Source organism: Lathamus discolor, chromosome 20 (genome assembly GCF_037157495.1).
Source record: "Lathamus discolor isolate bLatDis1 chromosome 20, bLatDis1.hap1, whole genome shotgun sequence".
In the NCBI taxonomy this organism is placed as follows: Eukaryota; Metazoa; Chordata; class Aves; order Psittaciformes; family Psittacidae; genus Lathamus; species Lathamus discolor.
This window is the reverse complement of record NC_088903.1, coordinates 4,530,952-4,557,173: the sequence shown is the minus strand read 5'-3', so window position 1 is coordinate 4,557,173 and position 26,222 is coordinate 4,530,952. Positions and strand designations below refer to the sequence as shown.

Sequence of the window (26,222 nt, the reverse complement as noted above, 5' to 3'; positions counted from 1 at the left end):
CCGGTACCGGGGAGCTCGGGCACGCGGGTGTTGGGCGCACGGGCACTGGGCCCGGAGCGGCAGGACCCGGGCAGGGCTCCGGTTCTCTGGGTACAGCCCAGAGATCCCCAGCACCGGCTGCGGGGAACGGGCCTCACCCGGCGGGTCCGAGCCCGGTGTCTGCACACGTTCGGGTGCGTCTGGCCCCGTCTCCCCGTGGGCTCTGCCCGCCCCGGTCCCGGCAGCGCCCGTCCTCGCCCCGACTCTGCCGCACTCCGAGCCCGGGGGGAGCCGGGACCGAGGAGGCAACCCCGGCTCCGGTGGCCACTGCGCTTCTGGCTCCTGAGCGGCCAGGGACAGGCCGGAGACCCGGGGAGCGTGGGTTCTGCATCGCTGCGGGGCGATGGCGGGGCTGGGCCCCGCGGCCGGGCGGGCCCCGAGCTTCCTGCAGCGGCGCCGGGCAGGAAGCGGCTGTTGGCGGCGGCTTTCCTGCGCCGGGGGCCCCGGCGGCCTGAGCGGGTGGTGCCGGGCCCGGCCCCGGCGAGGGTCGCGTCCTCCCCTTCGGCCCTGCTGGACGGGGACCGAGGGCTGCGTTCTGGGGCTCCGCTTCCCGGCGGGAGGGGGGGGCGGCCCCGCAGGGGTGACCCTGGGGGACGAGCGGGGCTGTCCCGCGCCCGCAGCCCCGTACCGGGCCCGCATCTGATGCCCTTGGAGCTTCGCTGAGTCAGACGGGATGGGAGCGCGGCGTCCCCCCGACCTTCCCGGGCATTGGCTCGGAAGTGGGCAGGCAGCGCTGGGGCGGGCCGGGCACTGGGATAAACCCCCCGATCCCGGCCCCAGCCCGGGTGTCGAGGGCCCGGTGGCGGGAGGATGCTCCTCAGGGCGCGGATCCTCTGCTGCCTGCTCCTCGCCCTGCTCCAGCGCGGTAAGAGCAGCCCGGAGCTGGGGCTGTGCGGGGCGGAGAGGGGGTAGCAGCCGGGGGGCTGCATAGAGGTGCCCAAGAGGCTGGGCACGGGGTCTGGCCTGGCAGCGAGTCCCCATGGGTGCCCTGGCCCGTTTCTCCGCTCCATTCCAACGTGTCCTCTCCTGCCCTCCCCTTGGGTTTGCCCACAGGGCCGGTGTTTGCTCGGAAACCATTCTGCCTCTGTTGCCAATGCCAAGGCAGAGCCAGGAGCCTCCTGTTCCCCTTTCCTCCCCTCGGCCCAGTCACCTCTGTTCTGCTCAGCTCGGCCTGGGAGGAGGAGGAGGAGGCATGTCTGAGGTGCTGGGAGCATCCCAGCTCTGCCTCAGTGCAGCCCTAGCACCCCGTGTCTCTTTGCTGCAGGGTGTGGGGACACAGAGGATGGGGACCTAGAGGATGAAGGTAAGACCCTGATGCCATAGTCCCAGCATGGTTGTGGCCCCAGCTGCCACAGCATCCCCAGAGCCACGGGCTCTGCTGCCCTCACACAGTGCTGCAGGTCCTGCTGGTGCTGACAGCACTGTCTCTCCTTCCAGGTTACTACGTGTACCTGGATGATGACGGTGAGTAGAGCTGCCCTCCTGCGATCTGTTCTGGGGCTCACAAGGGCCCAGGTCACAGGGCCCTCATGGCCGTAGGCAGCCCAAGTGGGGACCCCCAGGGCCATGCGTTGAACTCCCATATGGCAGACGGGCCCACAATGGGCAGAGCTGGGAGTGTTCCCACTTGTGACCCCAAACATCCCCCTCAAAACCGAAATCGGAGGGAGAGGCGGGGGGGACATCCCAGGGACTGTCCGGTGCTCTGCAGAACTGCCGGAGGTGCTGGGGGGGGCAGCCCGCTGCCAGGACACCTACCAGGACTGGATCTCCCTCTACTGCTGGGCTCCCTTCCACGCCAGCCTCATGACCACCCCTGAGGGCAGCCGCTGCTGCTGGGAGCAGATCAGCAGGTGGGTCGGTGCTGGTCCCGGTGCTGGTCCCGGTGCTGCCGAATGCACACCCAAAGTGGGGCCACTGCAGCGGATGTGGTCTCACTCTGCCCCCCCTGCAGTGCCTACAGTGAGCTCTCCGGCTGCACCCAGCTGCTGGCCCAGCTCCTCTCCTGCCCCTGGCCCAACTCCATCCTCGACGCCTTCTTCCGACAGGTTCATGCTGAATACTTCACCAACTGCACAGGGGCTGAGCCCCCTCGGCCAAGCGTGATGCCCCCCGGGCTGGCTCTGGCTGTGGCCGTGGGGCTCAGCTGCCTCGTGCCCCTCGCAGCAGCCGTTGTGCTCAGCAGAGCCCCAAAGGGGGCTCACACCCCAGCCCCTGCCTCCCCCCATGCCTGTGAGGAGCCAGCGGCTGCCCCCTTCCTTTCCAGCCCTGGGAACTGAGGGGTGGGCTGGGGGTGCAGAGCGGTGATGGAGGTCTGGGCATCCCTGGGAATGGAGTGGGTCCCCATGGCACTGGGGAGGGGGAAGCTGGGTCTGGGGCTCCGGGTGCCTGCGTCTGCCCCGAAGCAGGGGAGAGTCAGGAGAAGGGGATTGGGCTCCTGATCCTGCATGGGACGAGCCCTTTCCCCAGCTGGCGCGGAGCAATGGGGATGCCAGGCTGGGCGGGGGGAGCCCCAAGCTTTGGCTGGCAGCCACTGCCCTGTCCCTGCCCATCGCGTCCCTGCCTATCCCCTCCGGACACCTCAGGAGCAGGGCAGCCGTCCCAGCCCCGGGGCTGTGCTGAGATCATTGGGTGTCTCCCTGGCAGAGGCTCCTGCCGCCCAGCCGGAGGCTTCAGTGGCTCCAACCAAGAGCTGGACCAGGGGGCTCCTGCCCCCGGAGCGCCAGGGCCCTGATGGCTTCCAGATGCAGCCGCTCGCCCATGAAAGGTCCCGGGCTGCTGCGGGGCGGTGGGGCAGGGTCAGGCGGCCCTGCCGGGGAGCGCAAAGCCCGGCGAGATCAGCTTTCTGCAGCAGGGAGGGTCCCTCCGAGTTGCGCTTCATCACGCTCCGACTCCACTCAGCGCATCCCATGGGCGGGTTGTTAAAGGGGAAGCTTCGGACGCGCACTGCCCGGGGCCGGGGGTGAAATGAGCTCCCTCGGCCTCAGCCTGCTCCTGGGGTGGGAATGCCGCGGGGCAGCGCTGCTGCCGGGGGGGTTCGGCCCCCACAGGCAGGAGCGGAGCCAGGAGCGAAGGGCGCGGGCAGGGCGGTGCGGGAGGAAGGCGGCGTGGCCGGGGACTGGCAACGTCGCCCAAGCCTCTGCCCCGTCCCCACCTCCCCGCCTGCATCGGGCAGGTCACGCCGCCACCCGGCCCTCCTTGGCTGAGGCAGCGGCCCGGGGCTACCGCGGCGATGCCGGCCACGGGGCAGGTGGCCGGGGGGAGGCAGGAGCCGCGCTGTCGGGGCTGTGGGTCCCCTGAGCCCGGGCGGCACCGGGGACACTGCGCTTCCCCATCCTCTCCCCCCGCTGCCGGGCTGCCTGCCTGCCCTCCACGCAGGAGACGAGGGATTTCACAACCCAGCCCAGACAGGATTAAAGAGAAATACACAAGTAAACAAACAGCGGCCTCGTAAAACTGGACGTGCGGCGCGGGGAGCGGAGCCTCCGGGCTGCCGGGTGAGGCGAGGGCTGCCCGGGCGCCGGCGTGCGGGAGCGATGCCCGCAGGGGCCGTTGGCCCCGCACGGCGGCGGGATCCCGCCGGGAGAGCCGCTTTAAAGCAGCGCTGAGCAATCTCATTTTTCACACGTCTCCTGTAGTCAAACTGCCCCTGTCAGAGGAAAGGAGTTGCTTCCTGTTATTTCCATTGAAATACTTGTCCCGGTCGTTAGCCGCAGGCTTCTGCGGGATGGCACCGCGCACGCCGATGGGCTCCGGCCCGCTCTCTGGAGGGGTCCTGCTGCTCTGGGGTAAGTGCGAGGGGGGCGGGAGGCTCCGGTGTCTTGCACCACCCCGGACGGGGGCCCGGGGCCAGGGTCTCGGCTCAGCCCAGCTTGCGCAGTGGGGACAGCATTGCCTGCGTGGCCAGGGACCAGTGGCAGGCAATGGGTGCTGTGGGGCAGCCCCCACCACATTCACCACCCAGCTTTTGGCAAATGACCCACAAGAGCGGCTGGAGAGCCCCGCGACAGCCCGGGCTGGGACAGGAGCTGCGGCACCACAAGTGCTCCGGCAGAGACAGGCTGGAAGGGGCTGTCAGGGACAAAGACCAGGACGTGGCAGCCTGCCCTCGCTGCTGCTGCTGTGCCAGCCCAGAATTACCCCGTGGCTGTGATGGAGCTCCCTATGAGAGGTCCAGGCAGTGCCCACCGGGGCAGTTCACCACACGTCCAGCACTGCTGCCCCATGCTGTAAGCCCTAGGCCGAGGGCAGAAGATGGACGGGATGGTTTCCTCAGGCTGTGGGGCTCTGGTGTTCCAGGCGGGATGTGCCCATGGCAGGCAGTGCTGCGTGTGAGGCAGCCAGCGGGTGGAGGGGCTCTCCGGCACTGCCGTGCTGCGGCCAGAGCTTCCTTTTCCTGCCCCAGCCCTGTCCAGCTGCAACGCAGCCATCAGGAGCGATGGGGCGGCCCCTGCAGTGGCTCCCCATGGGCAGGGGGCATGGCGGCCCTCTCACTGTGGCCCAGGGCCCCCTAAGACCCCTCCAAGACCTTGGGCAGCTGCCTGCAGCCTGGCTGCCCCCCCCAGTCCCTGCCCGTAGGGCTCCGGCAGCACGCTCCCCTGCAGCCCCAAGGGACACCCCAAACCAGTGTTCTTCTGCAGAGCCGGCTCTGTTGTGTCTGTCTCCTGCTGACCCTGTCCCCCCCACTCCACAGTGCTCCTGGGGACCAGGCTGTCCCCTGTGGTTGCCGAGGTGGAGGGTTTTGGCCAGGATGCCAGGACAAGCCCGCCCATGACCATAGCCATGTTCAACTGGACGGAGCAGCTCGTGGGTGAGTGCTGGGACTCGGGCAGGGCCGGGCAGTGGCGCAGGGCCAGCTCTGCACAGCAGGATGAACCCCGTCCTTTTGTCTGCAGAGGAGATGTACACCAACCTCACACAGAAGTGCTGGGATTTCTTTGTTGAAGTGATGAGGAACGTGACAGCGTCGGAGCTGTGCGAGTGGAAAGTCATCAGCAGGTATGGGGTGCCTGGAGACCCCCCTGGGCAGCACTGCTGGGGTATGGGGGGCTCTGGCCAGCTCTGGGGCTGGGCCTGGTGGGGGAAGCTTCATGTGGGGACTCTTTGATGGGGGCATTGCCTGTGGCCCCTCCATCCCCAGGGCCACATGGTGGAAGCAGCTCCCAAGACAGTGGGAAGGGTTTGATCAAGGCAAAGCCCTGACCAAAGCACCCAGGACCACCTTCTCCTCCAGCAGCTCCTCTGTGTCCAGCAGCTTCCTTGTGTCCCCATCCTCTCCCAGCACCCTGTGCTCTCTCCCCAGGCCCTACAGCTTGCTGCAGGCCTGCCTGGAGGACTGGGCTGACCACCTGCACTACGGCTACCCCAATGCGCTGGCAGAGCAGTACATCTTCCAGAGCCACCACCGCTACTTCCACAACTGCACCCTGGAGCACCAGGTCTACTTCGACCCGCCCGAGGACGTGTTGCTGGCCATGATCATCGCCCCCATCTGCCTCATCCCCTTCCTCGTCACCCTTGTCATCTGGCGCAGCAAGGATGGCAAGGCCCAGCCCTAGCGCTGCCGCTCGGGCACCACGGCTCCAGCTGCCCTGTCCCACAGCGGGCAGAGACCGGGCAGCGGCCGTACGTGTCCCGTGCACGTGCTGCCCGCCCGCAGGTTGTGGGGGGGTGGCAGTGTGTCTCCGCTGGGGGGTCCCGGGGCTACCGGCACACGCTGCTGGGGCAGCTCCCCTGCCCCGCTGGGCCCGGATGGGGATTAAACGCTTCTTCCCCCCTACACGTGCCCCGGGTTCTTGCACCGCTCGTTGCCACCGGCCCTGACACGGCCCCGCGGGGCAGCGCTGGGCGCGGCTGGAGCCCGCAGCCCTGGGCTGGGAACGCGCACGGCGCTGCACCGGGCACCGAGCACCGAGCACCGGGCACCGGGCACAGAGCACCGAGCACAGGGCACCGGGCACAGAGCACCGGGCACCGACCACCGGGCACTGGGTACCGAGCACAGAGCACCGGGCACCGACCACCGACCACCGGGCACCGAGCACAGAGCACCGGGCACCGGGCAGCGCCATGGGCCGTGCCGCCGCCGGCCACGCGGGGCGTAGCTCAGAGGGGGGCGTGGCTTATATGGAAGGCGGAGCTTCGAGGGGGCGGGTGCTCGGCGGGGCGGGCCGGAAGCGCTCCGGGCCGGGCGGAAGACGGCGGCGGTTCCGGTGGCGGCGATGAGCTTCGCGTGGCCGTGGCAGTACAGCTTTCCGCCGTTCTTCACGTGAGCGCCGCACCGGGACCGGGACCGGGACCGGGACCGGGACCGGGGGGGGGACGCGGAGCCGGGGCCGGGGGGGGTGCTTGGAGCCGCTGACCGGAGTCCCCGCAGGCTGCAGCCCAACGGCGAGACGCGGCAGAAGCAGCTCTCGGCCTGGTGCGCTCTGGCGCTCGCCTACAGCCAGCGGCACCGGCTGCCTGCCATGACGGTGCGGGAGGCGCAGGACAGCCCGCTCTTCGCCAACCACCGCCTGCAGCGTATCCTTTGGGCCCCGCTGCGCCCCGTGCCCCCCCCTCCGCACCCCGTTTCCCGCAGCCGGTGAACGTGTCCTTAACCCGTGCGCAGGGAAGCTCCCGCTGGAGTCCATCCAGGTGGTGCTGGAGGAGCTCCGCAAGAACGGTGCGTGCCGGCCGGCGCCCGTGCGGCGGGAGGGCAGCGGGCTCCGTGCGGGCCGGTGCAGGGCCCTGCCTTGCCGGGGTGGGCGGGGAAGAGGGGCCCGAAGGCCAAACTCCTTCCCGTACACACGGGGTGCGCAGAGCTGGGATGGGGAGGGAGCCTGCAGCTCCGCGGGTGCCGTGGCCAGCGCCTGTCGCAAAGCCCGTGGGTTGGATCCTTATCCTGCGCCCTGGTTCAACCCCTTTTCCTTGCTGATTGTAGGAAACCTGGAATGGTTGGATAAGAACAAAACCAGTTTTCTGATCATGTGGAGGAGACCGGAAGAATGGGGGAAGCTCATCTATCAGTGGGTGAGGGTGCAGACGCGGTGTGCGGGAGGGCTGGGACCACTGCAATGCGATTCCTTTGCTTCCTCCCTGCTTTTACCCTTCTTCTCCTATGTCTCTCTGTCGCAGTGAAGCACAGAGACATTAACAGTGTTTTACTTGCTGTAAGGTGCAGTTGTGTTCGTATGGCACAAGTCCTTATTGTGAAATACGTGCCTGAGAGAGCAGAGGTGCAGGGAAAGGAACCTCCTGAGTTGCCTTAGCTGTTGTTTCTTGGCTCCCCAGTGCCCCAGAGTGTTTCCAGGGTGTTTCTGCTCAGCGGGTGATGTCTGTGTTCCATTTCGCTTGCACCGAGAAGTCGTGCCGAGGGTATTAAATCACACGAATGACATTTGTTATATTGCTTTTATGTTTCCAGGTGTCAAAGAACGGCTTGACCAACTCTGTATTCACACTGTATGAATTGGTCAGTGGAGACGATACAGAGAACGAAGGTAAGGTCGTGTGTCATGTTCGGAGCAGGTTTCCAGAGCACGGTGATGACGGTGAGACTGTAGTTTTATAGACTAAATGTTTTTGAATTGCTTATGCAAGTCCATGAGTTTTATTGCTCACCCTTGGCGAATGTCCCTCTGAAGACTCTCTTACAGCCCTGGATGAACATCTCCCTTTGTTCTCACTGTTTGCATTTACACCTCTCCCCGCCCCAGCTCTTATCTGCCACGAGGTACCCGGTGCTTTGGGTTTGTGTCTAGCTCCTGCGCTGCCTTTGGGACTGCTGTGACTCATTCCCTCCTCTCTGTTGACCTTCAGGCTTTGTTCCCCATGCAGCAACATCAGGATGAGTGTGTAACTCCAGATTTGCTGGGGACTGAGAGGTGCTCCTCGGAGCCCTCTGCTTCACTGCTGCCAGCCCCTAGTGGGCTTTGTAAGCCTCTTTGTTTCCTGATGTGATTTTCTTCTCGCTGTTGATGGGCATCTCTGTCCTTCCCTAGAGTTCCACGGCTTGGATGAGGCGATGCTGCTCCGTGCCCTGCAAGCCTTGCAGCAGGAGCACAAGGCTGAGATCATCACGCTGGACGATGGCCGAGGCGTCAAGTTCTTCTGATAGGAGGCCCTGGCTCTGCCCTGGCTGCTGGAGCGGTTCTCTGTGAGGGTTTGCTCTCCTGGCCTGGGTGCAAGTGATGGCTGAAGCAGCTGCACACTCAGGACATCTTGGGGCAAGGAGAACCTGCGAAGGCTCCCAAAGACACGACTTAGAAACATTCAGAGATCCTCTTGTCTTTTCTCCCTGTTGGTTGTGTTTGAGAGGCTAAAGCTGCTCTAGAGAGGGACCGCCCGGAAGTGAGATGCTGGAACTGCTCCTGCTGCTGATCCCCACCCCGAGGGACACAGAGTGGCCTCTTCAGCTGGTCAGGCTGCGCCTCGCAGGGCAGCCCCTTCCCTCCCGCTGCCCAGTGCGTGGGCTCTGCAACCACACAGCATTGCCAAGGTGGGAGCGAGCACGAGAAGCTGGTTGTCGCTGCGCTGTGGAAGCCCTCAACAGCAGGATGATCCGTGCTTGCCGCAGAGCAGGCTGTGCAGCGGGGCGGGGTGGCTGCCAAAGAACTGATTTGGAGTAATTAAAATGAGTTGTATTTATAGAGCAGCCTGGATGGTTTAGTCTACCTTTATTTTAACATCAGGAACCAAACTGAGCAGCGTACCAAATTCTTGCCCTTCAGCCACGTTTCCTTACCGCACCAGTGGAGCGCGGCAGCGTGCTGGGAGCACTGCGCAGCTTCCCAAGTGAGAAGCGGACAGCACGAGTGCTTTTCTCCACATACCAGAGCCATGGGCTGTGTGTGGGCCCTTGCTGCCTGTCTTGAGGGCAACGTTTGCTTTCCTTTTCCATGTGCAGACTGCTGATAGCTGAGGGGATTGCTGCAGAGGTGTGTGGTAAAGCCTCTGCAACAGCGGCTGGTGCAGGATATGACTAAGGTCTTAGATTCCCAGTGCTGATAACAAAGGGCCCAGCTTGTAAGAAACCACCACCCAGTCCATGACCAGTAAATCCTGAATTGCTGATGGGGAAAGCTGTGCCAGGATCACACTTGCCTTCCCCGTCCTTCACCCGAGCATTGGGTGCTGGCTGCAGGCAGAGGTGGGGTTCTGGGCTGCAGCGACCTTTGGTCATTCCCAGTGTGGTCGCTCTCAGGATCCAGGTCCCCAGCACGCTGCATCCATCTGTCCCAGCCGGCGCTGAGCAGCCTGGCCTGCCCTTGCAGGATGACTTGGCACTGGTTCAGCTGCAACGCTCATTGACAGTGGGTGATGTTCAGTGCAGACGAGATGCTGGAGTCAGGCTCAGTTTGTGGGGTGGTGACAAGTGAAAATGTCCTGTTTGGAGCTGAACCCATGGAGCTGAGCTCGGTGGGTGTCCTGGTTTTATGTGGGCATGGCCAGAGCTGCAGCTGGTGCCCAGGGTTCCTCTCTGTGCTGGTGAATTCCTGTGTGACAGCACTTGTCCACTGGAGAAAGGCACCGGCAGCACGTCACGAGCCACTGACGCACTGGGCTAATGTGGAGTCTCATCCTTTCTGGAGACCATTGGCGCTGAGGTGAGCGAACAGGATGGCACAGGAAAGGCTGTGCTGTGCCAAGAGCCCTGCGGTGCGTCCCCACAGTGGGCATGGGGCTCCTGCCTCTGCAGCCAGCAGTCTCTGTAGGAACCATCAGCTACCAGTGGCTGCCCTGGGCTTATTTCAATGTCCAAGATCTGCCTCTTCCTCTCCATGCCACCCACACCGAGCCCTTCCCTCTCCGGTTGCTGCAGCTTCCCTGTATCCCTGCAGCAATCCCTGTTTCTGAGCCGGCTGCTCTAGGTTTGCTCCAGATGAGGAGCCTTTAGCAGCCAGGCTGGGGATGTTTGTGTTCCTTGCTCTCTGTATGCATGATGCCGATGCCTCAGCATTGTGTTGCCTGTGCTGTGTGTAACCTGACTGTCCTTGAGTCAGTCTGTGTTCTTAATTAAATTTGCTCCCTCCGAAGGAAATGGCTGATGTGACATTAGATAAGCCTAAACCAGCCTTTTTCTTTCCAGCACAGTCCTGGCAGTGATTCACTTCTTGCAGCTCCTTACTTAGTTGCTTACTTAGTGGAAGGAGGAGGAGGAGGAGGAAGAGCAAGTCCCCCCCTTCAGAACGGACACTGGGTAATCTTCCTTTTCCCACACCCTCTTGCCTGGTTCCAAAGGGTCGCATCCGGCTGCACCCATGGGGTCCTGGGGGACCAGCTCCCAGCAGCAGCTGTGTCCTCTGCAGGGAACGGTGCAGCCTGTAGCTGGGGGTGAGCTCAGCTCCTGCAGCAGGTAAAACAAGAGCCCTTTGAACCTGGCTTCCTTATCTTTATTCAGCACTTCATAATGGTTGATGGTGTAATCACAGCAACAGGACACCAGAGCCAGCCCAGAGATGCTGTGAGGCTGCTCTGGCGTCAAGCCCTCGGGTGCTGGGTAGAGATGGAAGAGTCATGATTAGACTGCTCAGAGGGAGTGTGGCAGCCTCCAACCACGACATTCCCATGACTGGGAGCAGGTTCACCTCTTCCTGGTGCTTCAGACACAGCATGGGAGAAGGGAGCTCCTGGAACAAAGTGAAGGAGGAGCTGAGTACGGAGCTGGATATGGCTGGAACCCATCCAGGTGGCTCTGTGCCTGCCACTTCTTTGCCTCCACCGTGCTGCCAGGGCCCAGGGTCTGCCCACCCCATCCCCGCTGGTCCCTTTGCATAGGAGTTTGGTGATGGAGAGTTTAAAACCCAGCCCTAAATCTCTGCCCCCCCCTCCCCGTGCCCCATCACAGGCACAGTTCAGGCTCTGTCCCCACCACGGGCCCCACTGGAGAAGGTGCCTTTTCCATGGGGGGGCTGGCACAGCCCCCGGCCTGTGGCCACTCTGAGGCCGTTGCCACGTCTGGCCGCAGTGATTAGGACTCGCTGCCCAGGGCGAGGCAGAGCCCAGGGGGCTGCTGCGAGATAAGGCGCTATCAGGTCACCCACACTCAGATCCCACTGTCACGGGGGGGAAGGTGCCAAGAGGGGGTTTATTTAACGTGGCTGGTTTGGAGCAAGAGTTGTTTCAGTTTGATAAATGCGTGTTAGCATGGACGTGCAGGCAGGTTCCAGTTGTAATTCTGGGCTAAGGAAATCCTCCGGGGTTATCAAGTTGTCTCCCTGCGGTTACAGCTACAACTGAGGTTTGGGTGACATCTCCTCCCCGAACCCATGTGTCAGGGCAAGGAGGAGGCTGCGAGCCCCAGGGCATGGGGTGCTGAAGCCAACCCTGACACAAGCCATGGGGCTCTGCAGAGCTCTCATCCATTCTGACCCTTCCCAAGATGGGCACCCTGTGCCTCGCAGCCCGAGCTGTGCATCCCCCGTCTGCATTCGACCCCTCCTGCACCCCCTGTGATCTCACCCCAAGCTCTGCAATCAGAACGGACAATTCCTGGCAGGGCTTGCTGGAGCAAGGAGCTGAGCAGGGCTTTGATTCACGATCTAATCCTGAGGAGGGCGATTACACAGTCCCCTGTTCTCTTCCTGGCAGCCAAACGCAAGCAAGAAATGGGCTCCGTTGCCTGATTGCAGCGGTTCCTCAAAGCAGAGGCCAGTGCTGGCACCCGCAGCCCAGAAATGTCACCCTGATAAGAAGGGAGCTGTGGGCACCATCACAGCGCTGCAATGGGCACCTGACTGCGCAGCGGGAAGCTTTTGTTTTCGGGCCAAGCTGGCTCCAGCCTGGAGGGGTGGGAGGGCAGCAGTCGGAGCGAACAGCTCCTGGATTTCCTTTCCTGCCTTCAGTGGCCTCACTGGGACGGGGACGCTCCTCTGGGATCTGTGGCATCTTGTTTCGCTTGATACGGGGACAGGAGCCTATCAGAGCCCAAGCTACGATCCCTGCCTGGCTCCGTGTCTCTTGCTGGGGAGCTGGGGCTCCCTGCCAGCCTGGAACCCCTCGAGTGGCAGCGGCCCCAGGGGCTTGGGCAGAGTTTGGGCTGGCCGTGACCAGGAGCCATGTGCTGCTCAGAGCTGGGCGGGTTGGTCCTCCCTGCTTCTCAGACATGGGAGTTCGTGGGGCTGCAACCTTATTGTGTATCCAGCAGCGCTGGACCCTCGAATCCCAGACTGGTTTGGGTAGGAAGGGACCTTAAAGCTCATCCAGTTCCAACCCCTGCCACGGGCAGGGACCCCTTCCACTGGAGCAGCTTGCTCTAAGCCCCGTCCAACCTGGCTTTGGATCGCTCTGTGTCACCCTGCATGTTCCAGGCCAGCGTTTGGGGGGTACACGGCTGTGCTCTGTGTCCATCCCTTCCTTCACGTTTCCAGTATCGCTGAGCAGAAACAATCTGACCTTAGGGAAAAGAAATTAGCGCCAGACTCAATTGCTTTGTGTTTTGTGTAAACAGCCTCACCGGGTAGAACAACCTCCTCCTTTCACCTGGAGAGACAACAAGCTCTTGTCCCAGCTTTTGGCTCGCACAACGCTGACAAACACCTTCGGATCTTCCTATTTGCACGACCCTAATGTCCGGGTGGGGAGCGGTGGGGAGCAGGACGGGGCTGCTCCTGGACACGCTGCTCCGGAACCCCGAGTCACAGCCCCGAGGAAATGTCTAAACCAGGCGCTTCCCTGCGCCCCGGCTTCGACTGCGCTGCTCCCTCCGGGGCTTCGGTTCAGCGGCCCCAGAACCTCCGGGGCGGCGACGGGAAGGGGGGCTCCGAGCCCCGGGTGCCAGCGCCACGGCAGCGCGGCCCCGGAGCCCTGCGAGGAGCCGGGCAGCGGCCCCCGGCCGGGGGAGCCCCGGGAGGGGGGGTGCCCCCCGTCCCCGCGGGCCGGGCTGCTCGGAGCCCGTTCCTCAGCGCCGCCCGTGCCCGGTGGCGGGGCCGGTGGCGCAGCGCAGGCGGGAGGCGGTGGCCGCGTGGGGGCGGGCCCGGGCGGGGCGGGGGAGGTGCCGCCGGGCTGGGCCGGGGCCGCGGCCGGTGCCCGGGCCGGTGCTCGTCGGTCGCTCGTGGCTGCGGGGCCGCGGCGGCACCGGGTGCGGAGCTGTGCGGGAGCGGTCGCCCCGGGCCGGGCTGAGCCGATGCTTGCGGCGGAGCCGGCCGGAGCCATGTCCCAGCCCGAGGCAGAGCGGGCGGGAGGCGACTCCGCGCCGGAGCCGGAGCCGGAGCCGGAGCCGGGGCCGGGGCTCCCCGGGCGGGCCCCGCACCGCAACCGGCGGCTCTCGGGACGCGACTCCCGCCGCGCCTCCTCCCGCTTCAACCGGCGGAGCTCGGCCGAGCTGGAGCTGCTGGGATACCCGGCACCGGGCGAGGGGCGCGGGGGGTCTCCGCCGCCGCCGCTGCTGCCACCGCCGGTGGCCGCCGGGTGCCGGGAGCCGGAGGAGACGGAGAGCGAGGAGGTGGAGACGCGAGCGGTCGCCACCTCCCCCGACGGCCGGTTCCTCAAGTTTGACATCGAGATCGGCCGCGGCTCCTTCAAGACCGTCTACAAGGGGCTGGACACGGAGACCACGGTGGAGGTGGCCTGGTGCGAGCTGCAGGTACGGCCGCTCTGCCCGCGCCCTGCCCCGTCAAGTTCCCCATCGTGGGCAGCCCCCCCCCCGGCCCCGAGCCCCTCTGCCCGCCGCTGCAGTGCGGGATCTTTCCGGGGGGCCCCGAGGTCCCCCGCTGGTGCCAGGCCCGTCGGTGCAGTCGGGCTGCAGCGGCAGAGAGGGGCAAGGCGCTGCACTGGGCCCAGTCTCCCCTCACGTTCCCCCACCCTTCCCTGGAGCCGCAGGGGCTCCTGCCCGGGCCTAGGCTCCCCGGGTGCCCCGCTGCTCCCGGCCGTCCTGCCCATCACATGCTGTTTGCCGTCTGCCTTCCCGCTGCCCGTGCTACGGAGCGCACCGGAGCTGTGGAGCGCCTGCACTCCTGGTGCCAGTCCCAGCTGTGGCAGTTTACAGGTGGATGCAGGACCTGCTGCAGGGGCTGAGCACCCGCTGCCTTTTCACTGCCCACCAGCCTGCAGCTTTCCCTTTGGAAGGGCAGCAAGGGCAGGAGCCCTCTCTGGTGCTGTGCCTGTGCCAGTGCTGGAGGTTTGCTCCGATAGCCCTCGGTGTGCGCAGGGGCACGTGCTGCAGCGAGCCCGGGGCTGGGCGTCCGTCGGGAGCGACCTTGCTGTGCTCTGGCTGCTTGACCTTGGCTGAAGCGGTGTCCGTGGGCACCCGCGTGTGGTTTCTGCGGTGCTGCCAGGGGCTCTCCGCAGGCAGCACCAGGACCGGTGGTTTTCCAGGTCTCTGAGCATGCCCCCAGCTCCTCCTGCTGCCCCACGCCTCCATCCCGTTTGCTGCCCTGCAGCAGGATGCTGACAGCAGGGCGCTGGTGGCAATGGTGAAGGTGTTGCCTCCGCAATGCCTGCTCCCACTTGTTGCTTTTGATGGGCCTGATCTTGTCCATGGAGCTGCGCAGGGAGAGCCATGCCATGGAGCTCCCCTTTCCTCATGGAGCCCCTGGGGAGGGACTTTGGTGAAGTCCAAAGTCTCCAACAGGCTCCTGATCCTGGGGTGGCTCCTGGGAGGTCCAAGTCCTTGTCAACACAGAAAAACGTGTCTTGCGAGTTTATTGCCTTGTTCCGAGAACCCTGGTGCAGCTGCAGGCGGGTGCCGGGCTGGGCCCAGCACTGCAAGATCCTGCGATAGCTGTGGGTGATGCTGGGGGGGCTGCGTGTGGAAGGTGAGGTCTTGGGCCTATGCCTGCCTCTGGGTTGCACAACTGCTTCAGCCAGCTCCGTGTTCCCTCCCCTGTGCAGCTCTGCCCAAATGCTCCTGAGCTCCATTTGAGTCCTCTGGCAGGGAAGGGCTCTCCCTGGTGAGCCAAGGACCTTCCTGGGATGAGTGAGCTGTGCCCAGTGCTTCCCACCAGCTGGCTCTATGGGCCTTAGCCCCTCAACCAGATGTGCCCCAGCTCCCTGCCCTCCTGCTGCTCGTTCCTGTGACCGGGCTGTGGGACCCCTGTCCCCATACCCCTGAGTCAGAGCAGCTCCTCCGTGTCCACTGGGTCTGGATGCGGCCCTGGTGCTTGTTGCGCAGCCCAGAGCAGTGCCAATGGGGCCAAAGGGCTGGTCACAGAGCAGGCAGGGGCAGCTCTGGTGTCTTGTGAGAGGACAAGGCTGCACCATCCTTGGTGGAAGGAATGGAGCTGGGAAGCAGAACCGGCTGCTGTACCCGAACCCAGTGGGCACGTGCCAGTGCCGCTGCCTGCCCTGAGCCTGCCGAGCTGCCCGAGAGGCCGAGCTCTGGCCGGGGATCATCCCATGAGCATCCCGCAGTGCCTGGCAGACCCGGCTCCTTGGGCCACCACCATCAGCTCCCAGGGGAGCCGCAGCCTGGCTGTACATGAGCCCCCCAAGGGGCAGCGCCGGTGCTTGCCCCTGCCCTATCCCTCTGCCCCAGCCCTTTCCCTTCTCCATCCCACTGACTGCTCTTCATCCACGTCCCACAAGGGTCTGAGAGCACAGAAAAGGACTTTCAGCAGTTTGTTGTTTTTTCAGCAATCATGCAAAGAATCAGACACTGTGACACAAATACGGGATTTGGAACCGCAAATAAAACTGGTTGTGGTTCTGCCCTTTTAAAAATAGCTTTGTCCCGGGTCTTTCACAGTTCTCCTTTTATTGCCTTTCAATTCTAAATGAATACCTGACCTCAGCCCTGACCTGTTCCGGTCCAGAGAGCCTTGTCCGGCTGCTCTGATGCCTCCCGATCCCAAATCCCAGCTCTCTGTTCCATCCTTGCCCTGCCCTTCCCTCCCGGGTACCTGGTGACCTGGAGGATGTTTCTGCCTGTCCCCCGCCTTCCTGTGGGGCCCCTCTGGGGACCTGCCCGTCCCTGTCCCCCTGTGCCGCTGCCCCCAGTCCTGAAGGCAGCATCTGTCTTTGCCTGCTGCCTGCGTCCCGCAGCCCCGCAGTGACCTGTTTGTGCTTTCCAGCTTTAGCCCGGGGACTATTTCTGTGGATAGGTGCTGCGGGCAGCGGGAAGGAGGAAGCAGGGAGGAAGCTGGAGGCCCGGAGCAGGATCGAGCTGTAAATACCTGCCTGTGAGCGGTTTTCCTGTGGGTCCCCTTGGGCTCCCTGGGTGCTGCCGTGCCCTCCCACCTCCTGCACCCCAAGGGCTGTGGGCACCTTCCCAAAGCCCTGCACCTCCTCACCCCCTGTCCATCGCTCACCAGCCTGTCCTGCCTGCGCTGTGCTTGGGAATCGTGCGAATGAGCCTGGCCAGGCCCTGGGACAGCGCCTGGGAGCTCTGCCCCTCCATGGGGTGAACTGAGCAGGGTGACAGGATTTGCTCGACGGGGTCCTGCGGGTTTGGGAGCATGAGTGTGTGCTCCCGAGCATGCACAAGGTCACTGCTCAGCACGCGGTGCTGGTGGTGGTGGCAGCGGTGATGCACAGGCACCCGCTGGGGTGCTGTGGCCGCAGGGAGGATGCTGGGCTGTCTCAGTGCTCCGTGCCCCACCACAGCACCACCGCGACCGTCCCTCCGGAGCCTAAATTCCCCCTTCCCAGGCACGGCTCTCAGCCCCTCACAAGCTGAGGGAGCCCCTGCCTGGGTCAGCAGGGAGCCAGGACACTGCGGGGGGTGCAGACCCCGAGGAGAGCGCTGGTGCTTCCCCGCTCCGGGCAGAGCCTCCTGCCGCAGAGCCGAGAGCAGAGCCGGGAGCCGTCCCCGGCCGTGCCCAGCGCTCCCTCCTCCCGCTGTTGGCCGTGACGGGCTCCCCAGCAGCCAGCTCCTGGCGCAGGGGATGGGGCTGGACCGCTGCCACCCAGCTCCTCACCCGTCCCCAGCGTCCTCCCCTGCCCTGCCCGAGCTGCTGCTGCGGGAGGACACGGCGTCCCCGTGCGGGGCTGGCAGCGCTGCGCTGTCCTCCCAGCACCGGCCCGGGGCTGAGCAGCTCCTCTGCCCGGGCTGGGGCCGGGCCGGGCCGCCCTGCCCGCTCCAGCGCTCGGTGGGTGCTCGGCAGGATGCCGGGGAACGGGACCCGCGGCTGCTTTTGCAGTGCGGGAGGAACGGAGCCGGGTGAGCCCTGGCACAGGCTTGGGGACAAGCGCAGCTCCCCCAGGCTTGTCTCCAGGCACCCGGGCTGCGCTGGCACAGCCGCTCCAAGGGGGGACCCCTCTTGCCAAGCTGGGAGAGCCGTGGCTGATGGGACTCCCTCCCTGCCTCTGTTTGCAGCCCCTCTTGGCTCCACCGTGCCCTCGCAGGGTTGTGGGGCGCAGTGAACCCCCAGGCTCCTCGGTGGGGATGGGGCCGGGCTGTGAGAGCAACCACGGCGCTGGGCAGGGCCGCCCCTGTGCCCTGGGCCATGCACAGGCTTCGGTTGCTGTTTTCCTGCTCGGGTATGAAAGGTCCTATTCATCCGCTGCAGCAGGGCTCAGGTTCTCATCTGGGCTGAGCCGGGTCCCTGAGCGTGTGTTAAAAGCAGAGGGGATTATGGAGCGGCTCCAGCCCGGGCGCGGGGCCGCTGTGATGCAATGAAGATGTTGGGAAAGCTGCTTGCGCTGATGGAGGCGGCCACCGGCCAAGGAGCCGAGCTCGGCTCTGGCTGCGCTGGTGGTGGCAGCACCGTGGCTGCCAGCAGCAGCTTGGGGGGTTTCCTTGGCCCCACAGCTCCACGGGGTTGGATGGGGGTCCTGGCTGGGGGGCTCCTGCTCAGCAGCAGCCGGGCCCTTTGGGGTCCCTGGTTGTGGTGTTTGCTGCTGCCCCCGGTCCCAGTCCCTCACCTCCCCCTGCCCTGCCTGGGGCTCAGTGACTGCAGCTCCCTGGGCTCGGGGCAGGACCTGGCTCCTGCTGGGTCTGGCTGGTGGCTCCCCCCTTATGGGGCCGTGTCTTTCGGGAAGAGGGGTCCATGTCCTCCCCGCTGGCCCCAGCCCCAGCTCCGCTCAGTGCCCTCGGCTTCGGTTTCCACTTTAATTAACTCGAGCAGGAGGAACATGGAAAAACCTGAGCTGGAGCCTCCCCCTCCTGCTCTCCCCAACAAAGGCCTCATTGAGGCTGGCCCAACACCCGGCCATGCCGGTGCCCAGCACCGGGAGCTGGTGGTGCCCCGGTGAGGGGCTGTGCTGGGGGGCAGCCGCTGCAGAGCCCCTGCACGTCCCCTCAGCTGGGTGGCTGCAGCAGGGGCTTCCCATCCCTTGGTGGGGGATAAGAACAATGGGGATGGGGGCAAGAGGCCCCCACACAGGGCACCTTTCCCAGCATCTGTCATGGGAGGCCTTGGCCATCCCTCCCCAGCCTGGGGGAGCAGCTCCATCCAGAGCAGGGCTGGGGTGCGGAGGCTGGCTCGATAGGGTGAGAGTATGGCCAGGGATGGCTTCAGCCCCACATGAGCCCCTGTGCTGGGGGACAGCAGGTCTGATCCCAGCTCTGCACTGGGGCCACAGCAGCCCCTGGTACCTATGTTGGGATGAGGGCATCTGGGTCTCTTATAAGCCAGAGCATCCCCCTGTGCTTTCCAGGGACCACAATGCCCCCATCACCTCTCCCCATTGCCCCCACAGACGCGGAAGCTGTCAAAGACAGAACGGCAGCGGTTCAGCGAGGAGGTGGAGATGCTGAAGGGGTTGCAGCATCCCAACATTGTCCGCTTCTATGACTCCTGGAAGTCGTCCATCAAAGGCCAGCTCTGCATCGTGCTGATCACAGAGCTCATGACGTCCGGCACCCTGAAAACGTGAGCAGGGGCCCAGTGCCAGGTTGGGGTGTTAGGGGAGGGAATGGCGTCCCTGCCGTGATGGGAGACACGGGTGCTGAGGTGGGACAACAGGCTCTGGTGGGCTCAGGTGGGATCTGGACACCCAGGAGCTTCCCTGGCACCACCCTGCATGGGAATGGGGTGGCCCCGGCACCCCGGCAGCACCGGCTGGTTCCTGGCACCGATGCTCGGAGCTCGGCTCCTCCTGGGCTGCATTTCCTGTGCTGTGTCTGCAGAGCCCAGCCAAGATGCTCTTTGCTGCTGGCCCTGCCTGGGCTGCTGCGCCTGGATGGGCTCAGCATGGCAGCGGGAGGAGGGGGGGCTGGGGCTGAGCCCCCTCGTGTCCCCCGACAGGTATCTGAAGCGGTTCAAGGAGATGAAGCTGAAGGTGCTGCAGCGCTGGAGCCGGCAGATCCTCAAGGGGCTGCACTTCCTGCACACCCGCTCGCCCCCCATCATCCACCGTGACCTCAAGTGCGACAACATCTTCATCACGGGGCCCACCGGCTCGGTCAAGATCGGGGACCTGGGTCTGGCCACGCTGAAGCGAGCCTCCTTCGCCAAGAGCGTCATAGGTGGGGTGCTGGTGGCACAGGGCTGGCGGCTGCCACAATGGGGCGGTGATTGGGGGTCACTGAGCCCCGCTCCTGCCCCCAGGTACCCCCGAGTTCATGGCACCGGAGATGTATGAGGAGAAGTACGACGAGGCGGTGGACGTCTATGCCTTCGGGATGTGCATGCTGGAGATGGCTACCTCGGAGTACCCCTACTCCGAGTGCCAGAACGCTGCCCAGATCTACCGCAAGGTCACCTCGGTGAGCGGCCCCGAGCTGGGGCGATGCTGGTGCTGGTGCTGAGCCGGGTGCGGGGGTCAGGGGGGGCTGGTCAGATGGAGCTGTTTGGCTTTGTTGCTCCCCAGAATGTGTCACTCTGCAGGTCCTGCAGCAGCTAAAACCAGCCTGGGTGGTGAGACGGGGCTGGGGGGTCGGTGGCTTGGCCAGGCCCCACGTCCCTCGCCCTGCGCCAGGCACTGCCAGCACGTTAATGGGGTGGAACGGGCGCAGGTTTGCTCAGCCACCCCTCGCCTGGGGCACCGCGGCTGCCCCGCACGGTGCTGGCTGGCTCCTGCTCACTGGGGTGGAAACCCGGCACCTCGGGGCACACAGGCTGGTGGGGCCACTGGCTGGGAGCCCTGTCCCCACATGTCCCTGCTGCCGGTGGGGCGGTGCCTGGTGGCACCATGGCCCTGCAGAGCCTGGGTTCAGCCCTGAGCCCTGGAAACCCAGCACCGTGGCAGGGTCCAGCACAGGAGATGCTGATGCACATCACCCCCAGGGCCTGAAGCCCAGCAGCTTCTACAAGGTGAAGGTGCCGGAGCTGAAGGAGATCATCGAGGGCTGCATCCGCATGGATAAGGATGAGAGGTAGCAGGGGAGCAGGGGCTTGGGTGGAAGAGCTCCCCCAGCCTCCTGCCCCATGCTGAGCTGTGCTCCCCACAGGTACACCATCCAGGACCTGCTGGAGCACTCCTTCTTCCAGGAGGACACGGGGGTGCACGTGGAGCTGGCAGAGGAGGACGATGGCGTCAAGTCTGGGCTCAAGCTCTGGCTGCGCATGGATGACACGAAGAAGCTCCATGGCAAGTACAAGGACAACAACGCCATCGAGTTCCTCTTTGAGCTCTACAAGGATGTGGCGGAGGAGGTGGCCCAGGAGATGGTGGGTTCAAGGATGGAGGAGCCCTGGTCGCTGCAGGGTCCCTGCACCCCGCCATGACAAACCCCTCCCATACAGGTGGTCCTGGGCTTCATCTGCGAGGCTGACTACAAGCTGGTGGCCAAGGCGGTGCGGGACCGTGTGGTCGCCATCAAGCGCAAGCGGGAGAAGCTGAAGCGCTCCAGGGAGATGCCGTCGCCTGCGGAGCCGGAGCAAGCACCGGGGGTCCTGCGGATGCTGGAGGAGCTCAAGTCCCCGCTGCCGCCCGGAGCCCCCGTGCCCACCCTGCTCACACCTGGCTCCGGGGAGTCCATCTTCAGCAGCACCTTCCCCCCCGAGCCTGAGGAGCCCGAGGCCGACCAGCACCAGCACTTCACCTACCAGCACACCAGCTACTCCTCGGCCACGTGTGAGCGGGGCGGCAGCGTGGGCTGGGGTGGGGGGACCAGAGGGGGCGGCCTAGGTGGGAAGTGGGGGGGGTGGTGGTGGTGGGGGGGGTCCCTCCTCACCTCCAACTGTGCCGTGACCGAGCCCCACAGCCCATGCGGGACCGCGCTCACGCGATGCTCCCGCAGCCGACGGCGAGACCGACGGGTACCTGAGCTCCTCCGGCTTCCTGGACTCCCCGGACCGGGCGCATCGCAGCTTCCCTGCGGGGGACCCGTCGAGCCCGCCGCCCGCCCGCCCTGCGCGCTGCTTCCCCACGGTGAGCGGGGCCCTGCGGCGCTGGGGCCGGGGCGGGCGCGGCACCGGCTGACGCCGTCCTCTCCCCGCAGAGCATCGCGGTGCAGCTGCCCCCCGAGCGCCTGCCCTCGGCCAGCGGCTTCTCCTCCCCGGTGGACAGGTGAGGGAGCGGGGCCGGCGGCGCGGGGCGGGCGGCTGCGAGCGGCGGCGCTGATGCTTCCCCGTCGGGGCTTCCCGCAGCTACGCCTCGGACGTGGCGTCGGGCATGAGCGACGGCTGCGAGGGGCTGTCGGCCGGCGAGCAGAGCTCCAAGGGGCCGGCCAAGCGGGCTGCGGGGAAGCTGCTGCGGCGCAGAGCCCGCTCCAGGCTCCGCATCACCAACGTGAGTGGGGCCGGCACCGGGTGGGTGGGCGGGCGGGAGGCTGACCCCGGGCTGAGCCGGCCGGGCTGCCCGCAGATCTCGGACAAGAACGACCGGGTGGTGGAGTGCCAGCTGCAGACCTACAACAACAAGATGGTGACCTTCAAGTTCGACCTGGACGGGGACAACCCAGAGGAGATCGCGGCCGTCATGGTGACTGTGGGGCAGGGTGAGGGCTGGAGTGTGCCCAGCCAAGCTGGGTGCTGACCACCCCTCTGCCCGCAGGTCCACAACGAGTTCATCCTCAAGTCGGAGCGGGACGGCTTCATCCACCGCATCCGGGACATCATCCACCGTGTGCAGACCCTGCTCCGCAAGGATGGGAGCAGCGCTGCGGAGCTGCCCCGGAGCCCTGAGACTGAGCGCGGCCCCGTGAGTGCCCAGGGCAGGCACTGGCACTGGGTATAGCTGTGGGTGCTGCTGGCCCCAGGGAGCCCAGCGGGAGAGGGCCAGGGTGAAGTGCCCTCCAGCCATGGGTAGGAGCTGCCCCATGCCTGCGGCTCCACGTCACTTGCCTGCTCCTGCAATGGGCTGTGGTGTACCCTGCCCAGTGGTGGGGCTGGGGAGGGAGCTCAGGGGGCTTGGGTCAGCCTGTGCAGGGCCTCCGCCCCAGCGCTGTCTCACTGCATCCCCTCAGCAGACGGACCTGCCGCTGCAGGAGCTGTCGCGCTCCATCTCCTCGTCCTCTCTCAGTGGTAGGTCTCTGCCTTGTGCAGGCTCTTCTCATCCCTCCCCAGGTCCAATGCAGGGCGGGTAATGGCCCTGGCCAAGCCCATGGGGCACATCCTGCCCTGGCTGAGTGCTGGCTGTCACCCCTGTGCCGCAGACCTGGGCTGCACCAGCCCCAGCCTCTCAGTCCAGTCGCCGGTCCTGCCGTTGCTGAGCAGCTCCCCATCAGAGAGCAACCTCGGCAGCCCCGCGGAGGCGCCGGCAGCCGGTGAGCTGCAGCCAGCGCTGCTGGGCTCCCCTGCAGGTACCAGCCTGGCACATCTGTCCTGGCGCCTGGGCCCATGCCCTTGGCAGCTCGAGGCTCCAAGGCGCCAGGGCAGGGACAAGAGGGGGCCTGCAGGGGCCGGGGTGCTCCTGATGCTCTTCTCTCTGCAGGCTCCGTGCAGACCTGGCCCCTTGTCTCGGTGGCTCCCTCCTGGCTGACAGCACCACCGGTGCTCCCACAGAGCCCCCCAAGCACCCCAGGCGGGCCCGTCCCCCCGGCCCTGCCCCAGCCCCTCCTGTCCCCGCTGCTGCTCCCCACATCCCCTGTCCCCAGCGAGCCCAGCAGCCCCCTGAGCCCCCCCGTGACCAGCACATCCTGGTCCCCCACCACCCCCTTCCTTTCTCTGGCCAATGTCTTCTCTCTGGCAGTGATGAGCGTGGCGCACACACTGCTGCCCGGCGTCTCCTCCATCGCCAGCTCCGGTGCGCACGTGTACCCACCGCTGCTGCCGCGGCCACAGAGCCTGGTCCTGGGGCCCCCGCGCTTTGTCTACCCCGACCCTGCCAGCATGGCCAAGCCAGCACCAGCCTCCAGTGGGACTCCGCTGTCAGCAGGGGCTGATGTCCCCCCTGTCAGAGGGCCCGTGCCGTTCCCTTCCCCGGCACCAGCCCCACCGTACCCCGCAGGCAGCAGTGCTGGGGACAGTCCCCTGCCATCACTGAGCACGTCCACGCCGGGGAGCCCAGAGGGGAGCACTGTGAGTGGTGGGATGGCAACGGCTCCTCAGGTGGGGAGCCCCTGGGATGCAGGGGGGGCTGAGCGGGCAGTGGGTCTCAGGGCATAGGATCAGCAATGGGGGCCAGGAGACGCAGGGGGACCTGGGTGGGGTGGCTGACAGTGTCTGAGTGCCTGCAGGTGCTGCCTGGCTCCCCCAAGCCCAGCCACTCGCTCATCATCTCGGAGTCACCAGCCCCTGGCGTGCCCAGGGCCCAGCTCTCACCCATCAATGAAGGTGAGGCGGGGAAGGGCTGAGGCTGTGCCAGGGCACTGGGAGACCCCTGACAGCCCTCGTGCCCTGAACCCCACCAACTGCCCCCTGTCCCCAGCAGAGGCCAAGCCCCAGATCCTGGGCCGGTTCCAGGTGACACCAACCAAAGACCTGACAGCGACGTCTCCGGTGCTGGGCAGCAGCGAGGGTGAGCAGCACGGCACAGAGCCGGCAGCCAGCGGCTCCCCCTTGCCTGCAGCCCCCGACACAAGGGGCAGCTCAAGCAGCGACTCGGACTCAGTGCTGGAGATGGCGGAGCAGGACCCTGAGGCTGAGGAGGTGCTGGCTGAGGAGGGCACGGCGGTGGCAGCGGAGAGTGACCGGGAGGGTCCTGGGGAGGACGGTGGCGAGAGCGCGCCGCAGGCAGTGATAAACCAGGTGTGGCTGAGCTACTCCCGCAGCCTGTCCTACCTGAGCAGCGACGACACCGAGAGCGAGGATGAGGAGATCTGGGAGGAGCTGCAGAACCTGCGCCAGAAGTGAGCAGAGCTGGTTGGGGGGGGTGTCCACCTGGGAGGCAGCACAGGGGTTGCCTGCGCTTGGCTTGGCGCAGCGCTCGGCTGCCAGCTCCTGCCTCCTCCCCAGGCACCTGGCCGAGGTGCAGCTGCTGCAGAGCGCACAGAAGAAGGAGATCGAGGAGCTGTACCTGCGCATGGGGAAGCAGCCGCCGCTGGGCATCGTGTCCCCCGCTGCCATGCTCTCCAGCCGCCAGCGCCGCCTCTCCAAGGGCAGCTTCAACCCGTCCCGCCGCAACAGCCTGCAGCGCCTGGAGCTGGCGCAGCCCCAAGGTGCCGACCCCTCCTCTGCTCCACCGCCGGGACCCTGCGGGCTGGGGACCGCGGGGCTGCGGCACCACTGGTGCCCGCGCTCAGGGCCGCCGTGTCCCCGCAGGCATCATGCGCCGTAACTCGCTGAGCGGCAGCAGCACGGGCTCACAGGAGCAGCGGCTCAGCAAAGGGGTGACCTTCGCCGATGACTTCAGCCGCGTGGTAAGGGCTCGGCGCCGGTGCTGCCCCCGGCTGCCCCGCGGGGCTCTCACTGCTCACGGCTGCTTCTCTCCCCAGTAGCCGGCTGGCCAGGAGTGACCTCAGGAACTACCTCAACCAAGTGCCTGCTGCCCCCGGCGTGGGGGAGAGCCCCCTCTGCACCTCCCGGGAGGCCAGCGCCAGCCCTGGGAGCAGGCAGCGCCGTGGGGCCGAGCCAGCCGGGTGCTTCAGCCCCTCACCCCCAGCCCTCTGGGTCTGCCCTCCCATCTCCTCCTTCCTTGTGCCCCCTGGACCCCTCCTTGTCATTCCCAGTCTGTTTCTCCAGCCCAACCCCAGCTGCAGGACACGTGCAAGGCGCTGCCACCCCTCATGGACCCCCGCAGGCAGAACCACCCCCCGCCCCCCCCCCAAAGTGATCTCAATCCATCCCAGCTCTGCCCCGGGGCTGTGTGGGATAACGCATGGGGCTGGACCCACGGCTCCAGGGCTGCCCTGCTTGCTGCCCCCCTCAGCTCATCCTGCACAGCGGAGCCGGCAGGAGCTTCCCTCGGCTCTGTAAGGTGCCCGGGACCAGCAGCGGGTGCACTTAGTTACGAACTGATGCCTGGACAGTGTTTCATAAATACAAATTAAACAGAGCTCGGGTCTGTTTGTGTCTGCCTGGCGGGACTCGTGACCTTGCTCCTGTAAGAGCACAAACCGAGCCGAGATGATAAAGAGCAAAGCGGAAACTTGCTCCATCTCAGCAGACACCGGAGCCGGGCTCTGCCCGGCAGCGACTTCACCAGGCACCGCCGCAGGCTGCAGTGGGGGTGTTTAATAACGGAAGCGATGGGCAGCGCTGCCCTCCCCAGGAGCAGGTCCCCGGCAAAGGCAGCCGCCTGCGCGGGAGCCCCGGGGTGGGGGGCGCGTGTCCCTGCCCCGCACCGGGCAGCCCAGACCCCGCAGCCGGGGCCGGGCGCTTCCCCCTCCCGCGGCGCGGGGGCTGCAGCTCACGGCGTTCAGCGGGGCCGGCCCGGGCGCTCCACGCTCAGCTCGCTGCGCTCTCAGCCCGCGCCCGGGCCCGCGCCCGCGCCGCCTCCGCCTCCTGCTCCAGATCGTCCAGGAACCGCTCCTGCGACACCGAGTAGAAGGTGTACGCGTCTGCGGGCTGCGTTAAGGGGAAGAGCGGGCGCGGAGCGCTCCCGGTCCCACCCCCGGTCCCGGTCCCGGTTCCACCCCCGGTCCCGGTCTCACCCCTGGTCCCGGTCTCACCCCCGGTCCCGATCCCGGTCCCACCCCCGCCCCCGGTCCCACCCCCGCCCCCGGTCCCGGTCCCACCCCCGCCCCCGGTCCCACCCCCGCCCCCGGTCCCGGTCCCACCCCCGGTCCCGGTCCCGGTGCCGCTCCCGGTCCCGGTCCCCCCCCGCAGGATACAGATCCCGACCGTGACGGCGCCGATGCCGAGCGCCAGCAGCGCGTTGCGGCGGCGGCTCCGCAGGGCGCGCTCCACCTGCTCCATGCGCAGCCGCTGCTGCGGGCTCAGCCCCGGCTCCCGCCGAGGGTCGATCCGCCGAGCGACCGCCGCCTCCCGGCCCGGCTCCTGCGCCGCCATCTTCCCCGCCACTTCCGTACGGCGTGCTGACGTCACATCCAGGAGGGA

General features: G+C 66.1%; 5 protein-coding genes across 8 annotated transcripts; 4 read left to right on the top strand and 1 right to left on the bottom strand.

Annotated features, from left to right (window-relative positions):
- Positions 1-18: 18 nt before the first annotated feature.
- Positions 19-3,479, top strand: LOC136023941 (receptor activity-modifying protein 1-like). Of its 2 annotated transcripts, none has more exons than XM_065698962.1 (5): positions 19-904; positions 1,304-1,342; positions 1,477-1,503; positions 1,751-1,892; positions 1,994-3,479. In XM_065698962.1, the coding sequence occupies exons 1-5, from the start codon at positions 850-852 to the stop codon at positions 2,316-2,318; spliced, it is 588 nt and encodes a 195-aa protein (XP_065555034.1). In that variant the 5' UTR covers positions 19-849; the 3' UTR covers positions 2,319-3,479. The 2 variants fall into 2 exon arrangements, with proteins under 2 accessions (XP_065555034.1, XP_065555035.1); XM_065698963.1 differs by having other exon boundaries at positions 2,088-2,227.
- Positions 3,480-3,573: 94 nt separating this feature from the next.
- On the top strand, positions 3,574-5,818 carry RAMP2 (receptor activity modifying protein 2). Its single transcript, XM_065698966.1, has 4 exons — positions 3,574-3,827; positions 4,733-4,849; positions 4,935-5,037; positions 5,342-5,818. The coding sequence occupies exons 1-4, from the start codon at positions 3,767-3,769 to the stop codon at positions 5,595-5,597; spliced, it is 537 nt and encodes a 178-aa protein (XP_065555038.1). The 5' UTR covers positions 3,574-3,766; the 3' UTR covers positions 5,598-5,818.
- A 383-nt stretch (positions 5,819-6,201) lies between these two features.
- VPS25 (vacuolar protein sorting 25 homolog) lies at positions 6,202-8,674 on the top strand. The gene is made up of 6 exons (XM_065698967.1): positions 6,202-6,307; positions 6,416-6,561; positions 6,650-6,703; positions 6,962-7,050; positions 7,445-7,520; positions 8,022-8,674. The coding sequence occupies exons 1-6, from the start codon at positions 6,261-6,263 to the stop codon at positions 8,132-8,134; spliced, it is 525 nt and encodes a 174-aa protein (XP_065555039.1). The 5' UTR covers positions 6,202-6,260; the 3' UTR covers positions 8,135-8,674.
- Positions 8,675-13,025: 4,351 nt separating this feature from the next.
- Positions 13,026-25,218, top strand: WNK4 (WNK lysine deficient protein kinase 4). Of its 3 annotated transcripts, none has more exons than XM_065698875.1 (20): positions 13,026-13,603; positions 18,598-18,770; positions 19,146-19,366; positions 19,449-19,606; positions 20,127-20,215; positions 20,291-20,510; positions 20,586-20,916; positions 21,083-21,213; positions 21,284-21,351; positions 21,432-21,573; positions 21,649-21,765; positions 21,838-21,984; positions 22,250-22,307; positions 22,439-22,585; positions 22,717-23,303; positions 23,462-23,558; positions 23,653-24,073; positions 24,180-24,382; positions 24,486-24,583; positions 24,662-25,218. In XM_065698875.1, the coding sequence occupies exons 1-20, from the start codon at positions 13,145-13,147 to the stop codon at positions 24,677-24,679; spliced, it is 3,885 nt and encodes a 1,294-aa protein (XP_065554947.1). In that variant the 5' UTR covers positions 13,026-13,144; the 3' UTR covers positions 24,680-25,218. The 3 variants fall into 3 exon arrangements, with proteins under 3 accessions (XP_065554947.1, XP_065554948.1, XP_065554949.1); XM_065698876.1 differs by having other exon boundaries at positions 24,659-25,218; XM_065698877.1 differs by lacking the exons at positions 24,180-24,382; positions 24,486-24,583; positions 24,662-25,218 and having other exon boundaries at positions 23,653-23,742; positions 23,856-23,941.
- A 164-nt stretch (positions 25,219-25,382) lies between these two features.
- Positions 25,383-26,215, bottom strand: LOC136023967 (cytochrome c oxidase assembly factor 3 homolog, mitochondrial). The gene is made up of 2 exons (XM_065698993.1): positions 25,997-26,215; positions 25,383-25,723 (listed from the first exon to the last, which is right to left on the bottom strand). Exons 1-2 carry the CDS (start codon positions 26,172-26,174, stop codon positions 25,611-25,613), a joined length of 291 nt encoding a protein of 96 aa, XP_065555065.1. The 5' UTR covers positions 26,175-26,215; the 3' UTR covers positions 25,383-25,610.
- Positions 26,216-26,222: the final 7 nt, after the last annotated feature.

What these genes read in the sequence shown, in the direction of transcription:
- LOC136023967 (XM_065698993.1), bottom strand. Translation starts at nt 26,174, where the DNA reads ATGGCGGCGCAGGAGCCGGGCCGGGAGGCGGCGGTCGCTCGGCGGATC. An exon ending in CGCCGTCACGGTCGGGATCT is followed by an intron (nt 25,724 to 25,996) that starts GTATCCTGCGGG and finishes CGCAGCCCGCAG; the next exon opens with ACGCGTACACCTTCTACTCG.
- WNK4 (XM_065698875.1), top strand. Translation starts at nt 13,145, where the DNA reads ATGCTTGCGGCGGAGCCGGCCGGAGCCATGTCCCAGCCCGAGGCAGAG. An exon ending in AGGAGGTGGCCCAGGAGATG is followed by an intron (nt 20,511 to 20,585) that starts GTGGGTTCAAGG and finishes CCTCCCATACAG; the next exon opens with GTGGTCCTGGGCTTCATCTG. An exon ending in AGGAGATCGCGGCCGTCATG is followed by an intron (nt 21,766 to 21,837) that starts GTGACTGTGGGG and finishes CTCTGCCCGCAG; the next exon opens with GTCCACAACGAGTTCATCCT.
- LOC136023941 (XM_065698962.1), top strand. Translation starts at nt 850, where the DNA reads ATGCTCCTCAGGGCGCGGATCCTCTGCTGCCTGCTCCTCGCCCTGCTC. An exon ending in CCTCGCCCTGCTCCAGCGCG is followed by an intron (nt 905 to 1,303) that starts GTAAGAGCAGCC and finishes TCTTTGCTGCAG; the next exon opens with GGTGTGGGGACACAGAGGAT. An exon ending in TGGGGACCTAGAGGATGAAG is followed by an intron (nt 1,343 to 1,476) that starts GTAAGACCCTGA and finishes CTCTCCTTCCAG; the next exon opens with GTTACTACGTGTACCTGGAT.
- VPS25 (XM_065698967.1), top strand. Translation starts at nt 6,261, where the DNA reads ATGAGCTTCGCGTGGCCGTGGCAGTACAGCTTTCCGCCGTTCTTCAC. An exon ending in CGCCAACCACCGCCTGCAGC is followed by an intron (nt 6,562 to 6,649) that starts GTATCCTTTGGG and finishes ACCCGTGCGCAG; the next exon opens with GGAAGCTCCCGCTGGAGTCC. An exon ending in AGACGATACAGAGAACGAAG is followed by an intron (nt 7,521 to 8,021) that starts GTAAGGTCGTGT and finishes GTCCTTCCCTAG; the next exon opens with AGTTCCACGGCTTGGATGAG.
- RAMP2 (XM_065698966.1), top strand. Translation starts at nt 3,767, where the DNA reads ATGGCACCGCGCACGCCGATGGGCTCCGGCCCGCTCTCTGGAGGGGTC. An exon ending in AGGGGTCCTGCTGCTCTGGG is followed by an intron (nt 3,828 to 4,732) that starts GTAAGTGCGAGG and finishes CCCACTCCACAG; the next exon opens with TGCTCCTGGGGACCAGGCTG. An exon ending in GAGTGGAAAGTCATCAGCAG is followed by an intron (nt 5,038 to 5,341) that starts GTATGGGGTGCC and finishes CTCTCTCCCCAG; the next exon opens with GCCCTACAGCTTGCTGCAGG.